A 16,308-nucleotide genomic window follows, 5' to 3' on the forward strand; every position below is an offset into this window, starting at 1 on the left:
AACCCTGGAAAGTAATTAGGTACTGTAGACCCTTTACTATTCCTCCTGTCAAAAATCTGCTCATTAGTGTAACATATCAGTAACAATGTCGATGTAAATGGAGATGAACAACACCCATTTATCAGATGCTCCGACTAAGGTGTCGTTGCTAGGAAACAATACCCTGTTACAGCTGCAGTGCGGCATTACGTTTACCTACAAGTAACTTTGTGCTCACACAGGCACAATGATACATACTCAGCATGGGATAACAGACAACTCAAAGGTTAGAGGACAAACACACAGTGCTACCAAATAAAAATGTTTTCTTTACCATTCTGAAGTTCTGCATTGCTTTTGCTTCCACAGCTCTCAAAATTTTCCTCAGCTTTTTTAAGCCTTTAACAATATTTCTGAAAGAAAAAATAAGGTTTTAGAAGATGTAAATCCAAATTAAAAACTAATAACACTAATCAGTTTGCTTGCTTGATGTATATTAAGATGATGACAGTAACAGTGGTTAAGGATTTATCAGTTTTACCCTCAACTCAGAAATCATAGATGAGAAAAAGGCAACAACTAAAATGAACAAACCATCACTTGTCACAGTGCATGACTTTGCAGCAGATGTGTTACAGGAACTATGCTATAATGCATAGGGGTGACACTGCTTTAAGTCGCAAAAGAAGACTAAACTTCATAACATTTCAGAAACCAGTATTACACTAAATAAAAGCCTTCCTTCCCTCCTTAAAACAAAATTAGTGACCATAAAACTTGCAGACCCTTTTCAGGTGCAGCCCATGTACTAAAAAGGCAGTAGTAACTAGTTCATGTAAGAGTTCTTTGCCAACATTTCACATACAGAATGTTACCAACAGGAGTTAAGGCACACGGCTGTACTACTCACATTTGCAGACTGCCTTCTTCAAAGAAGGGCTACATAACCAGAAAATGTCTTGAATATTTTGTATGACGACTAAAGAACATGCATGAAAAGAGAAACAACAATAGTAATGGAGGTGGTTAGGCAGAGTTAGGTTAACACACCTCTCAACTGTACAGATTTTCACACAATGTCCAGATTTTTGCCTCATATTTTAGGTCCGTTTTTCATAAATTTGTGGTTTTCTGGTAAATTAGTGACAAATCATTAAAGATTAAAGTTAGAAAATAACGAAAGACATTTGAGTTTCAGAGTCCATACCCTTCAGAAAATTCATGCAAATGCAAAACCTGTTATTCTATCAACTTTCTAAGTTTGTAAGAGCAATATTTAAAAATGTTTCCTATTTTTGGGCATTTGTCCTACTTTTCCTTCTGATTTTGTCCAGATTTCTTGCTCAAAGAAGTTGAGAGGTATGGTTAGGTACCATTAGCAAGTTCTGATATAAATTTGAAGCAACAGTGCCAGGGGGACTATCTAAAAGTTGAAAAGACGTCAGCATCACTGAAGGCAGAAGATAACTACATGAAAGTGAAAGATACCAACTTTCAAGCTGGGGAAACAGAACATCAGGGAGAGACTGAAAAACAGAAACGGCAACGAATAGCCTTGAATATTTACAGATTCCTGAGACAAAAAGAATAAGTCTAACAAAAAAACGGTCAGCAGCTGCAGTAGGGGATATTATTGTCCTGTGTCATGGCAGCTAACCAACATGTTCAGTGGTCAGACTGAGATAGAATGTACTCAAGCTGCAAAACTCAAGATGCAAAACTGAAACAATAGCAGATGAATTGTTGCAGCACAGGCATAGCATCTACACTGAAAAAGACTCAGGTCTGAAGAGTCACCTGAGGTCAAATGGCAGGGGAGGGGTTACAGGATAAACAGACCGAATGTCAGCTCTCCTTCTGAGGGGAGAGAGCTTTTAGAGGCCACAGTGGTGTACTTCTCAACACAGACTACAGGTACAGCAACTCACCTCTGTAATACTGATGTCACCGTAGGTGTCATTAGTGAAGCCAGCACAGTGATACATATATCCATGTCCCATATGTCGACACACACAATTTACATTTGAGTGACATAGCTAATGCTGACCTGGAAGGACCAAACCAGCAAGTCCATGCAATCTCTGTTAGCTGTCTTCTTTATGGGACCAGTAGCCCCTCTGCAAGGGGTCAGAGATTGTGCTACATCTACTCATCACTCATCAGACCCATCTTAGAGTACTCTTGCCCCATTTGGGATGTACCCTACAAGACACCTGCATTAGCTGGAAAGACCACAGAAGTACCTCACCAAGAGGATCAATGGCCTCAAGCAGATGTCCTATGCAGCTCGACTGAAGAAACTCCAGTTGTACTCGGTTGCATACCGCCTACTCAGAGGTGATCTCTGCCTGACATACAAGGCCATGTCCAACCCAGAATTGGTGGACATGCTCCACCTAAAGAAAAACTTATCCTCTCAAGCTACATGCCTCTAGGGATCTAAACCTTACCACAACAATAAATAGGACATGCTGGAGGGATATATTCCTGTCCCAGAGACTTCCCATGCTTTGGAACAAGATCCCAATCTACATTAGGCAGAGCTCCTTGCTAACACTCTTCAAAAGAAACCTTGACGAGTGGATGGGAAACAGAAAGTTTACCTCGGGGATCACTTCAGTGGCTCTGCTGGACAGAGGCACAGGGAACTAATCAAAGGGGACGGCAAAAGCCAACACATTCTAGCTAGGCTTATAAATGCCTTCGGGCAGATAGCCTAGTACCCACCTATGAACCTATACCCCAGGACCAGGAAACACAGCACATTCTATGAAGTCAAGGAAATGATGGGTAAGCAGAGGTGTCCAAAGGGTATCCTCCCAGTCTAGTGAATGAAAACAAAAACAAAAAAATGGGTTATACAGTGACAGGAGTGTTCATGAGGTCTATCTGGTCTCTTCAATATAGATAAGTAAATAGGAGTAATTTGCTTTAAAAGACAGGCCTGATGCACCATAAGAAACAGACAGAAGGAATGCCTTCAAAATACAGGTTTTGTTTTGTGTCTGAAAGCCTGTAGATATTTAGTTCATCAATACTCAGTATGTGTGCTTAGCAGGAAAGCAGGAAATTCAAATAAGCAGGCTAGCATAGTTCATTTCATATCCAGATGCCTGCAAAAAAAACAAGCTAAATTAAAAATGTATTCAGTCAAAATAGTAACATTAAACTTGTAGACTCCATGCCATCCAGTTTATTCACAATCAAATAATAATCACACTGTCTACAGTCAACAAATCAAGAAAACCAAGGATCATAAGCAAAGAACATGGTTCATATGATGATGCAGCTCCCTACTGAAATGTCAGCACTTGAAATGCTGAGTGCCGACAAGTCAAAAAAACAACATAAGAAAAGTGAATCTCGAAAACTGCTCTTCTCTTTTAAACTTCTTGCACACACACATCCAAATGTATATATACCAACTGTGGGATTATCATATCTCAGAGAAAAGGGAATATTCTGAGAAATGACATTTTGCACTTAGTGTATGTAAGTCCGTTCTTTCTGCCATTCACTCTCCATATTTCAGGACTCCATATAGAAGGTTTCAACATACCAAATGGTTACTGATGATGATCCTGCTTACTGCAATCAACTACTTCCTTTACACCATAACTGCTCTAGGATGAAATATTCAAGTAAGTATTTTGTAACTACACAAGAGAGCCAGAAATCAGCTTTCAAGTCATCTGGTCAGCTCGTCAACAGAGTGATTGACTGTGAAATGTAGTTAACTGCTCCAGTCATCAAAACTTTTAAGATTTTGGGTGAATAGAACATTGAGATTTGGGAAACTAATTCCAAAACTTTCAGACATTTGAAGGTTTTGGCATTAAATGGGAGAGAGGGAGAGTTAGTGCAAGTGTAGTTGAGTTAGCGTTAGACTATGTTAGGGGACAGGTGTAATGCTTAGTGTGTGTATGTCTAAGTGGGCATGTGTGTGCTATGGAAAAGTTTTTTCAAAGGTAAGATACTGGATTAGGTTTTAGGGCAAAGGCAGGGTTAGGGTTACTGTTAGCAGGCATTAATAAGCTAGTACGGATGGACAGGACAAAAATCTGAGTTAAATCACAGACATTCTGCAAAATCAGAGACAGGTAACTATAACTCACTGAAAATGTTAACAGATCAACAGAGGCTGTCTTCCCTACTGGGTATTTATAGCAGAGTACAGGCAAACAGAAAAGGGATAGTGGAGTTCTAAGTGAAAGACCAGCTATGGCAGAGTTTTTTTGTTTTTTTTACAGCAGAAGCTGCTGTTAAAAAAGGTATAGTTAGTTTGCAATATAAAACATAACAGGATAGCTAGAAAAATCAATCAGAGGAGGTTAGAAAATATTGGGAAGAGAGATTGGAAATGCAGTTTACAAAGCAACAGTGAGACAATCTCTCTGGCAACCCATAAAGTCCAAAAGGTTTTGGATGTTTTATTGAAAATGTCTGCATATGCTGGACATTTGATGGGAAAGAGGTAATTGGATGCATGCTTTTGGGAATATAACAAATTGGCAGATTTTAAAAATTCCCTACAGAGTACACTGTCTGAAATGTTGAGGATGCAACTTGTAACTAAGGAAAATATTCTTTTGAGGTGGGAAGTAGGATCTGAATTGCTTAAACATAGTAAGATCTTTCTAAATTTAATACTATTGGCTGCCAAAAAGAAATTACTAGAAAACTGAAATTAAAATCTAAACTAACTTTAACTGAAGTACTAAATATTGTAAAGGGGTTAAACGAACTGGAGGTGGGATCTTTAGAAAAGGGAAGGAGCAAATTATATAGAAATAAACGGAATTTGTGAGAACAATATGTACAAAATAATGTTCAGAAGGAGTGAGGTTTAAGGAAAGGCAGAACATGAGCTATATATGTAATGGAATGAATGAGTGATAGTTGCAAAGAAAACAGATATGTATATTGCTTGAAAATAATGAAATATGTTATTAGGGCGTGTTTTCTATTAATGCATGTGTTCCTATGTCACTATTTAAATATATCATTTAATAAAGATGTTTAAAAAATGACAACATTCTCACGAGTAGTATAACTGACCAAATAAAATCAATGATTTAGGCGAAAATCAAATATTTTACAAGGGATGGCAAAAATTTGGGGCAAAATTAAAGACATTCTGCAAAAATAGTGACAGATGAGAGGCAGACAACTGTAACTCATTTAGAAAGTTAACAGAATAACAGATGTTGCATGGACATGAATTTTCTGAACAATTAGAATATGAAAGTCTTAAATGGCTGTCATTTATGCCTGGCTGTACAGTCCTTTTCTTTTCACTAAAGCTGTTACCTGGTGAACATGTAGTAATGCTGTACCATTGCACCTCAGCAAATGGAGTGGCAGCGTTTTACACTTACAGACCACTAACAGAGGATAACAGAGGATAACAGCAAGTCAAGAAAGTAAACAGAAATATAAAGTGGATCCTCTCAGAACTCTCCTTCATAAAAGATACATAACAAAGCAGAAAAAAAAAACACAAAAAGAACTAACATAAAATACTCAAATTTACCAAAATGATTATACAGAAAAATAGCTACATTTAGAAACTGGCTCCCCTAGTGCAATAAAGTTGACGTTTCAACACTGTGCTCTATTCCAAAGTTGGTTTAATTATTTAGTAGTTATCTGTTTTGCATTTTAATGCAGTAATCTCATTTAACTCAAAAGCCCTAACATTCTAAAGTACAGAACTTGAGCAGAGCAACACAAAAGGTTACAAGACACCATGTCATTTTACCACTAGTGTCTGTAGACATCACAGTCTACATATCTAATGACAACACACATGCTGCAAATCCTGGTTACTGCATAATCAAATAACACTCACACAAATCAAAACCGACAAAGAACACAGATCTTCCAAAGTTTTAATAATATAGAACACCTAACTAAATGTTTTTGCAGGGAAGCTGGTTGTGTAACCCCCTCTACTCCTCCATGTGGGAGCCTGCAAACACACTGCTCTTTATGTATACTCTAAGACCGCACAGTGTTTGCTCGTCTCCTTGCTTGCACACCATCTGCTTTTCCAAGAGGACAAGTAATGGTACTGCTTGGACTAACAATCACTAGCAGTATTCAGAAAATGTAGCTGCTGAAGCAGGAATATATCCCAGAAAATGGACTAACAACCCCAGGACAAAAGTTTTATCCTTTATTCAGTCATTGAATTTAAATTTGTCTCCACCAAATTAGTCGCATTGAAAGTATGAATGAATGAATATTGTACCCTTCTTTACATTTATAACATTTTATACAGTGCTTGAGGCCTTTGTAAAATGTGTATATAGTTTTATTATAATTTGTTGTTTAAATGATTGTTATTGGAAAATCAATAAAAAATTTGGAAGAAAAAGAAAATGTGGCTGTTGAACCTAAGCAGTTGGCATGTGTTCAATGGCTTCAATTTAAAGTGTCATGTTACCATATGAAACAAGCATATTCAATAAATTCCAAAGACGTTATTTCTCTATTGGAACAGTACGTTAATAAAAACAGCATATGAAAACAATGTTATTTAATGAACAACTTCAGTCACAAATAAAATGCCATTACAAAAAAGAAAGATTCTAAATCAGGGTGTTGGCAATGTTAGGATATGCTACCACCTGGTTTATTGATTTGGTCATTTGGACAATTACTGTTATAACAAACAACTGTATGAATAAGCTGGCAAAAGGTTGCAGTTTGAATGGCAACTAAATGTTCTTTGAGTAAATCCTACAATCTACTATGTAACACTTCTCAGGGGAAATGTCAAATATAATTCACACACACACACACACACACACACACACCCCTTTCTCTCTCTCTCTCTCTATATATATATAAATATATATATATATATCAGATGCAGCAGTTAAGTGCTCTCCAAATGGGAATACCTTTTTTCACCACTGGTTTCTCTAAAATCTTCCTTAAACATACCAATACCTAACTTTACCATTCAATGTCCCTCAAACCAAAGGCAAAACTACTTCTTAAAATGAGAACAAAATCTTTAATTTATAAGTCAGTGCAAGCTAGACTTATTTCCAGGGAAGTCAGTGCCATTAAAGCATGTAAAATGGCAGGTATTCTGATGTCACTGCGTCAGCTTCCAAGGAATTAGCCCTAACAAGATGCGGTCAGAGTTCATTCATTGTTAGTGTGCTGTACTCTGTGATCCGGCAGCACGGACATGCAACTAATACTGATCTTCTGCTTCTCCAACACTCAGGCACCCTTTTCAGGTTTATGCTAGCAGCGCAACTGTCTGCTGACAAGGTAAGTCTAATCTTCATTAAAGGATTCGCTTGTGACACATGCCTCCAAATCTATTGGCCATTACAGGCAAGTCTCCGCTGCCAGTGTTTTAAAGTTACAAATTGTATGGTGTACCTTGAAATGACAAAAGGTTTGGATATCATCTACATTCATGCTTTCCAAAATCTGCAATAATTAAATGTTAACAAGTACATACTTGACATACATATAAATGTTTGCATAACAGAAGACTAGAAATAAAAACAAGGGCAATATCCAGTATTACTTTTCCATCTTTCGTTTGAAAGCTTCTTCTGTGCTTAGAACGTTTTTGCTTTCTTCCCCCACATCTAAAGAGCCTTTTAAAACGCTTCTGCATGGGTGAAAAGCTCTCACTAGTCTCTAAATTCTCTACATCTGTAAATGTAAAAATTAGATGAAAATTCTGAAGTACTTGACATGAATCACCATCATTATTATTCTCACTAGGCTTTCTCAGAATTGAATGAACCCCTTTATGTTTAAAGTTTACATCTTTTCTATTTTCTTAGAGTCAGAAAAATGAACAGAATGTTTCTTACGCTTCCAGGTATATGTCAAATTATTACGATAATCATTCAGGTCTCTCGTATATTTCTTTAACTTGTGAACAAGAAGTTAATTCTTAAAATCACCTATTTCCTGAAGACATTTATTATTCTTACTAGCAAAGTCAACTCTCGAACAAAATTGTTGGATATTCTCATATTTATTCAAATCTTCTGTTAACAATATAAGTTGTTTTTCATAAAAAGGTACCAACAGTTCCAAAAACATCCTGGAAGCTACCTTTTGTATATCATGCCATTTATCTATAAATGCCAAATCATCAGCTCCAACTCTTGGCTCAACATATACACGCAAGCCTTTAATGCTTTGTTCGATTGTATATATGCCTTAAACAACTTAATATGACATACATTAGTCCTGACTTTCTTCGAGCACTTAGTTGCTTAAAACTTTTTTCCATATCTATTAAAAGTAAGCTACCATCCATAGCTGCTGCTTGTTCTCTATCTTATCTTCCAATACTCCACTGGCATTCCTCCTCCTCATTAACTCAATTCACTATCAACTCTATTGAAATCTTATTCCAGTCTCTCACTTCACTACCACTGTCTTTCCACTACTCCTTCAAACATTGTAACATCATTCTTATCCAAGGCTAAGTTATCCAAAAAGACACGTAAATTCAAACCTTCAGCCATCATAAATAGTTTTCTGAACAGAAAAAGTGGAATAATTTATGATAAGTCAAATAACACAATGTAAAATATCACCCAGTCAGCACCGACTTAAATCTAATGTTCAACAACAAATGGTGCTCGACCCAATAAGGTGCATGGAACAAGAAGTATCCACCAAATACAATCTTCCAGTACTCGGAATCCATCAAGCCTATATAAGGCAAAATATCAAGCCACTTTCCACTTGTTTAATAACACATTTAATCACATTATTTTCGTGAAAATTCAAACTAACCACATGGCTGAAAGCAATAACAAAGCCTCACAACTGCTTGCAAACCATCTGAAAAATGAAAGTTTTTAAAATTAGGTCTTTGATTACTTGTAGCACGGATTGGATAATATTTATGGCTGTTTGCCAATGTGGTGCATTCTATGCTGGTCAAACATCTAGACCATTTAAACACAGAATTGCACTACATATTAAGGATATTAATTGTAGAAGGCTTAGACGTGCACTTTATAAACATCATTTAGAACATGTTGGGGCACACTTTATTTTTGTGGGTATAGCTAAGGTGAGGAAAGAGGGGCTTTCACTGGTAAGAAAACATTAGCTCTTAGATTTTAAAGAAAGGATTTAGATTGTGATGGGGCTTTATACAAACCAGGGTTGAATTAACACTGTTAAAAGAATTATTTTTTCAGATGTATTAGTGTAATTTTTGAATTCGTGTCATAGTTGTTATCATGAACTTATAGCAATCTGTTTGTAAGTGATGATTTGCATACAGACTGTCACCTTAAGGGCTGTACTTTTAAATGAAAATGAAAGAGGTGGTGACATTGTGAATTTTACAGAGACAACTGAAAGCAGGTGGATAGTGAGACTTAGGGCAGATAAAGGGAGAGGCCTGAATGGCATGGTACCTCTCAAACCCCCATTAAAGTCTAGACCATTAGCTAGATAGCAGAATTAAGAAATGTTACAAGTCATTTACATAGGGAGAGCTATTAGAATTATTTGAATGAATATTTTGTTACATTTTATATGTATGTGTATGTACATACACACACACAATCACATAGGTTTATTGTTTTATATTTTTATGGTACAGTTATTGCTATTTTAGATAAACATGTAGCTTATTTTATAACAATGATGTGTTTCTTTAAGAAGAAGCTTTTAATTATTTTTTGCTATTTGTGATTGGTTGGTTTTTAATTATCATTAGTATATGAAGATTGCAGAGATTTGTTAACTTTGTTTGGTGTTCATGTACTTTTAAATAGTATAGCTGCATAACTTCTTCTAATGCATTAAGCACTGAAGATGCCATTTTGGCGAAACCGGTTTGCGAGCAGTTGTGAGGATTTGTTACTGATTTCAGCAATGTGGTTATTTTGAATTTTCACAAAAACAAAGTAATTAAATGTGTTATTGGATGAGTAGTAAGTGGTTTGATATTTTGCCTTATATAGGCTTGTTGGTTTTCGAGTGCTAGAAGCCTGTATATGATGGATACTTCTTGTTCTGTGCACCTTATTGGTTCAAGCACTGTTTGTTGTTGGACATTTTTTATATATATATATATATATATATATATAAAAATGTATGTAGGGGCGCGCGCGCACACACACACACACATACATACATATGTAGGGGAGTGGTTCATAGTACTAGCTGCTAGGGTGCAGCCTACCAATAAATAAGAGAAAAGAAATTATATCTTATTTTTATTTTTTTCTTTTAAAAATAATGACTTTCTTTAGCATTTCTGCAGTGAAACCTTCTGAGTTAGACTAAAAGAAAATTAAATCTTTACTCTGCTCACAGGTCTGTTTTACTCCATTCTCTATTCTGTTTTCGAAATGCCTGGCATTATGCCTAGTCCCAAAGAGAATAAGACAATTGTATCATATTGCATATCTTCCTGCCTTCTTCAACATGGCAAAAATGTTGCTCAAAAGCAGTTCTCCAGACTGCTGCATGAAGCAGCAATGTACCATATCTATTACCTCAAGTGTCCCTATCTGACTAAAGCAGCCTGACTTAAATTACTGAATTAAGAAAATAGTGGAGAATGTCTCTACAAATGTATGAGTGAGGGAACAAGTTTATGTATACATATATTTAACCAGGACTACACGTTCCACTCATCCAGAGGTGTATAGGAAGAAGATTCTTTTTTTAAGCGCGAGTGTGTGTGTGTGTGTTTGTGTGTGTGCGCGCGCATATGTATTACACACATACACACACACGCATGCATATTAACAAAAGACCAGAAAATGAAATTGCCAAGAGGAGATGTCCAAAACCTGATTTTAACAAATGACCATATTGCAGAAACTTTTCTCAGGGTAAGTTTCCAGTCGATCAACATTTAATGAAGAAACACACCAGACTATCTCCAACCCACAAAGGAGGGGGCTATGCCCCCCCCACACACACACACAATGTGGGGGGGGGGCTGAATCTTCCACCCCCCCCCCAAATAAATATACCAACTCTGAGACTGCATTACAGTGGGGAAGGCCAACTGGATACTTACCCTGAGAAATGTGTCGGCAATACAGTCGCTCATTAAAATCAGGTTTGAGACATCTCGTCTCTGCAATTTCACTTTGGGTAAGTGGGTTTTCATTAATTTGAAATAGACCCATATATATATATATGTGTGTATACATTTAGAGGGCACAGACAGTCTCAATTGTCTTGGATTTTGCAGAAAGTCCCCGATATTTACCTCACATTTTGGTCTGCTCCTAATAAAGTTTGTGTTCCTTCAGGCAAATCAATAAGGACTGCAGTCATTAAATAATGACAGATATTTGCATTTCACACTTAGCCTTCAAAAAAGTATGACAATACAAAGTCTGTTAATCTAGCAACTTTAGAAGTATATAAAGAGCAATATCTGTTCCTACTTTTGTTCTTTTGTTTACCATTATATTTCACTTTTCTCTTTAATTCTTTAGTTAAGGGGATGAAAGACTGGGATTGCAGTGGGTCATACACTACATTCTGAAAACCATGAATTAAGCAGATACATTCCTGTGTGACCGTTATTTTTGTATTTATTCATTCACTTAGTTGTACTCGAACATACAAGTGACTGCAGCTGATAGCCATGTGTATGTTTATGTATGTGTGTGTGTGTGTGTGTGTGTGTGTGTGTATGTGGTGGGCTTAGATATCACATCTATATCCAATTTTGCAGAATGGCCTGGATTTTTGCTTCATATTTTTCTCTGTTACTTGTTAGTTTGTGTTTTTTTTTTCTTGGCAATAAGAAAGGACTGCAGTCACTAAATAATGACATACATTTCTGACAGACTTAATAGCCTTAAGAAAAAGCATGCTAATGCAAAGTCCTGTTATACTAGCAATGTTCCCTAAGTATATAAAAAGCAATACCTGTCCCTGATTTTGTTCCTCTGTCCAACATTATTTTCTAACTTTATCTTAAGTACTTAAACAAAGACATTGGTGTGTGTGTGTGTGTTGCACACTGTATTTTGACAGTAGTGAGCTGAAAAGATAAATTACTGTGTGGCAGTTATGTATTTTTGCATTCATTTGATCTCAGTCAGACATCTGGGTATACAATCACAGTCATACAAGTGGGTGTAATTGATATTTTTGTGTGGGGGCAGCAATGTTTTCAGATAGCCCTTATTTTGCAGAATGACATTGATTTGCCTTATATTTTGTTCTGTTTCTTGCAAATTTCACAGTTTTTTGGCAAATAAATGAAGACTGCATTCACCAACTGCATTAAAAGACTTCAGAAAAAGCATGCTAATGCAACACTTTCAAAGTACATAAGACCAATATATACCCCAGTTTTGCTCCTTTGTCAACCGTTATTTGTTAGCCTTCTCCTTGATTCTTGAATTAAGAGATTGAGAAGTATAGCACAACAGTTTAACTGTTTTTATTTCACTGGCAGACACCCTAACAGAACTTGTCACCTGCCCTCTCCAAAAAGACCCACCACAGTGTCCCACTCAAGAAACACTCTTTTTACCATCCCTGGCAATAAAGATACAGTCTCAGCTGGACATAGCACAACTGTTTAATTGTTTTAATTTCAGTGGCAGACACCCTAATATAACTTGTGTAGGCGACTGCTTAATTTTCTGCATTTCCAAATTATATTGCTTGCCTTCTATAATCTTTATCTCAGTAGGGGAGTGTTTATATAGTTGTATGTATGCTGGGGAACCTTCACTGTAGCCGTGTGTGTATATTCCCGCAAAGTGATGTCATCCTGTTAGTCCTATCTTTTGCTGGTCCTCTACAACTTAAGGACAGCTTAGTTTTAACAAAGTGGTCTCCTATTCTCTGAAGAAAGCCTGATCCAAATTCCAGTCAGCACTAGCACTGTATGCTAGAAGAAACAAACTAAACTAGAGAATAATTATTAATAAAACATTTCAAACCCCCCCCCCCCCACATCTATTTTTCTTACCGTCTCATATATTTTCTGGTTAATAGATTGCTTTTCTTTTCAGCTAATTCTATGGTTCCCCTGCTTGCTATAACAGCGTCTAGTCCACCTTAATGCACCAGTGTGTTTAACCATTCCATTGCTTCTCTGCAGCTAATCAGGCTGTCACATTTGATATATGATATTCCCACAATGCATTTCACTATTTTCTCACAGATTCTGTAGGACTTGCGTGGCTGTACAACACCTCTCTCTGGGTCTTTCCCCCTTCTTTTCTTTATCTACACCCTCATTACTTTATTTCTCTTGTCCTCTCTCCCAGAATGCATTTTGCCCTTTACAATGTACAATGTATTGGTACATGGTGCCATTTATCAAACTACTGTAGTCTGCATAGGATCCCCCTACTATCTTATCTTAGAGAGTGTGCATAGCCAGTAGGTATATTTTGTATTGTACTGTTTTTTATTTTACTCTACTACATTTTACTCCTAGCTCTACAGTCCTATGAACATGTTGTATACTTTTTTGTAGTTCAAGTCAGTGCCATCACAAATGCCGTTTCATTACTATATTTATTTATTTGTTGCATTTGTTGACCGGGAATGTCCACTGGGCCTGGAGGAGTCCATTTTCAGTGGTGGCCCGGGGAGAAAAGTTCCACATTATTACATACAATTAAAATAAAACATTGTAGATACATGAATAAAACAAATGTAGTACTATATACAATTAGTTAGAACAGTTGTTGCTATATAAAAATGTACAAACAGTAGAAAGGATAAGACAATTTGCAGAGATGACATTCCAATAATACCTAGAAAATACACAATCATTTTTTTTTAAGTGATATTAAGGTTGGGTGTAGTAACACACAGTTTATGCAATATTAAATAGCAATACAGCTCATTATGTTGCCTAGAGTAGAGTAGTTGTTGTATTTATCCCACTATTTAATGTAGCCTAGAATAGAGTAATTACTGTATTTTAGCCTAATATTTAAAATGTGTCTGGCTAGCAAATGTGAACTAGAATGTCTGAATTTTTGACTCTTCATTTTTCTGCTGTGTTCATTTAAATATGTGCTCTTTGGTCATTAATGTTTGTAACCCTAGATGCACAAATTATAGGAAACGTTTATGCATTGAAATGATTGTACTGAGTTAGTTTTTGTTAGTGCTATTTGTTTTTTACACTCGACAAATGCTAAGTTATCTGTGACTTCCTTACCCTTAGTAATCTGCCCTATTCTCCTATGCATCTTCTTGTACAACTGCTTTTTTTTACTTTCCATAACATCCTTCCTTTATTTTCTCCTTCTTCTCTTTCAGTACCTGCCCTCTCCAAGAAGACCCATCATTGTGTCCCACTTGGGTGATCAGCTTTTTCCCATCCCTGGCAGTAAAGATACAGTCTCGGCTGGACGTAGCACAACTGTTTATTTATTTATTTTTTTTATTTCAATAGCAGACACCCTAATAGAACTTTACTAGGTGACTGCTTAATTTTGTGCATTTCTAACTGGTATTGCTGGCTTTTTAGAATCTTTATCTTACTAGGTGAGTGCTGTTTATCTAGTTGGCTGTATTCTGTGTAACCTTCACTGTGACTGAGCATGCACACTCCCACAAAGCAATGGTATCCTGTTAGTCCCATCTCTAGCTGGTCCTGCACAGCCTAAGGACAGCTTAGCTTTAATGACGCTCTCCCTCCTATTCTCTCAAGAAAGCCTGACCTGAAATCCAGTCAGCACTAGCACTGTATCCTAATAGAAACAAGTAAACTAGAAAATAATTATTTACTAAAACATTTCACCCTCATCCGCATCTATTTTTCTTACCCTCTTTTTAACTCACTCGTCATATACCTTCTGGCTGATATATTGCTTTTTCTTTTCAATTTATTCTATGGTTCCCCCCACTCACTGTAAATGCGTCTAGTCCACCTTAATGCAGCAGTACGTTAACACTTTCACTGGTTTATTGTAGCTATTTAGGCTCTCACATTTGATATATTATATTACTACAACATATTTCACTGCTTTTTCACAGATAGGGTAATCTCGTTTCCTGACAGAAACTATCAACTTAATAAATGAGGTTAGGGTATAGGTTTTATGACAAAGATCTGAAAGATTTTTTCCCGTTAGGAAAAAAAGCCTCAGGAATCAACAACTGATAGAACTGGAGTTAAGGCAAATGCATATGACAGGGCCTTTGTAATGGAGTTTAATGGTGACACATTTCGTAAAGGATGTTATTAAAAAGAGTGGGAGAAGATTATTGAACTAACAGATTTGGTTACTTTGCGAAAGGACCCTTTGAAAATTATATATAAGAAGGGATGAAACTTAAAGGAGTTATTACAGTATAATAGGGGATCTAACACTAAAGATAATAAAAAAGGTACATTTAAATGTGGGGCTTGCTCCCAATACTCCTACATTATGATCAAAGAGAGGGTGCACCTTAAAAGCAGGGGCAGAGTTACAGTTGGAGTGACGTTTAATAATTGTAATACTGCAGGGGTAGTTTATTTGGCCACGTGACTTATGTGAAGCATTCTAGATAGGGAAAACAGAGCATAAACTGAGAAAATATATTTACAAACACTACTATGACATTAGGACCCTAAATGAAAAGAATGCCTTATATAAGCACACTATGGTATGTACAGGAACTAGGTTCTCTTTTTTGTTATAGAGAGAATACAAGTGGATATCAAAGGAGAGCCATGGGAGACAAGATTAGAGTATAGGGAACTATTTTGACAAATAAGCCTTGATGCAGGCAGTACCCTGTCCCAAATGAAAATATTACTTTAGCCTCTGTATTAAAAATGAGGACAGCAAAGTTATAACACATCCCTGTTGTACATGTAAATTGGATCATAAGCCTTTATGGGAATGGTTATTTGGTACATATTACACATGATATACAATAAAAAAGTAGTGAACAATAGTTGATTTTTTATATGTGAAAACAAAGGGCCTGCATTAGTGCATCACAGGTTCTAACATTCTATATAATTATTACATTTTGATTTTATTATTCAACACAAGATACTGCTGTTGACCATGGAATAATTCTTATGCGATCTTTATGAAAACCCCATACAATTCTCAGTATTCTTATGTATGGTTTTAAAAGTGTTAATTTTATATTTAATTTTTAATATTTAGGGGTATTAATAGACTTAGCAATACATTTGTTTTATATTTTTTAGTTTGACAGTAAAAGTTTTTGAAAAGCGAAGGTCAAGGTATTTGAAATGACACTTAACGAATCGGAAAAAAAGGGGGGTGGTACCAGGCTGTGCTGCAAGACAACCCGGCTCCGCTGCCTACCTCCCTCCATTGCATGAGAGTAGCCCACGGACAT

General features: G+C 36.3%; 1 protein-coding gene across 1 annotated transcript in view; it reads right to left on the reverse strand.

Moving 5' to 3' along the window:
- TTC7A (tetratricopeptide repeat domain 7A) overlaps positions 1–16,308 on the reverse strand; it is a 2,391,665-nt gene that overhangs the window by 1,956,647 nt on the left and 418,710 nt on the right. The window contains exon 6 of the mRNA XM_044060227.1: positions 314–392. Within this exon, the coding sequence (XP_043916162.1) occupies positions 314–392 (79 nt within the window). The remainder of the gene's footprint in view (positions 1–313; positions 393–16,308) is intronic.

This window comes from Protopterus annectens, chromosome 1.part0, assembly GCF_019279795.1.
Source record: "Protopterus annectens isolate FY-2018-M chromosome 1.part0, PAN1.0, whole genome shotgun sequence".
In the NCBI taxonomy this organism is placed as follows: domain Eukaryota; kingdom Metazoa; phylum Chordata; order Ceratodontiformes; family Protopteridae; genus Protopterus; species Protopterus annectens.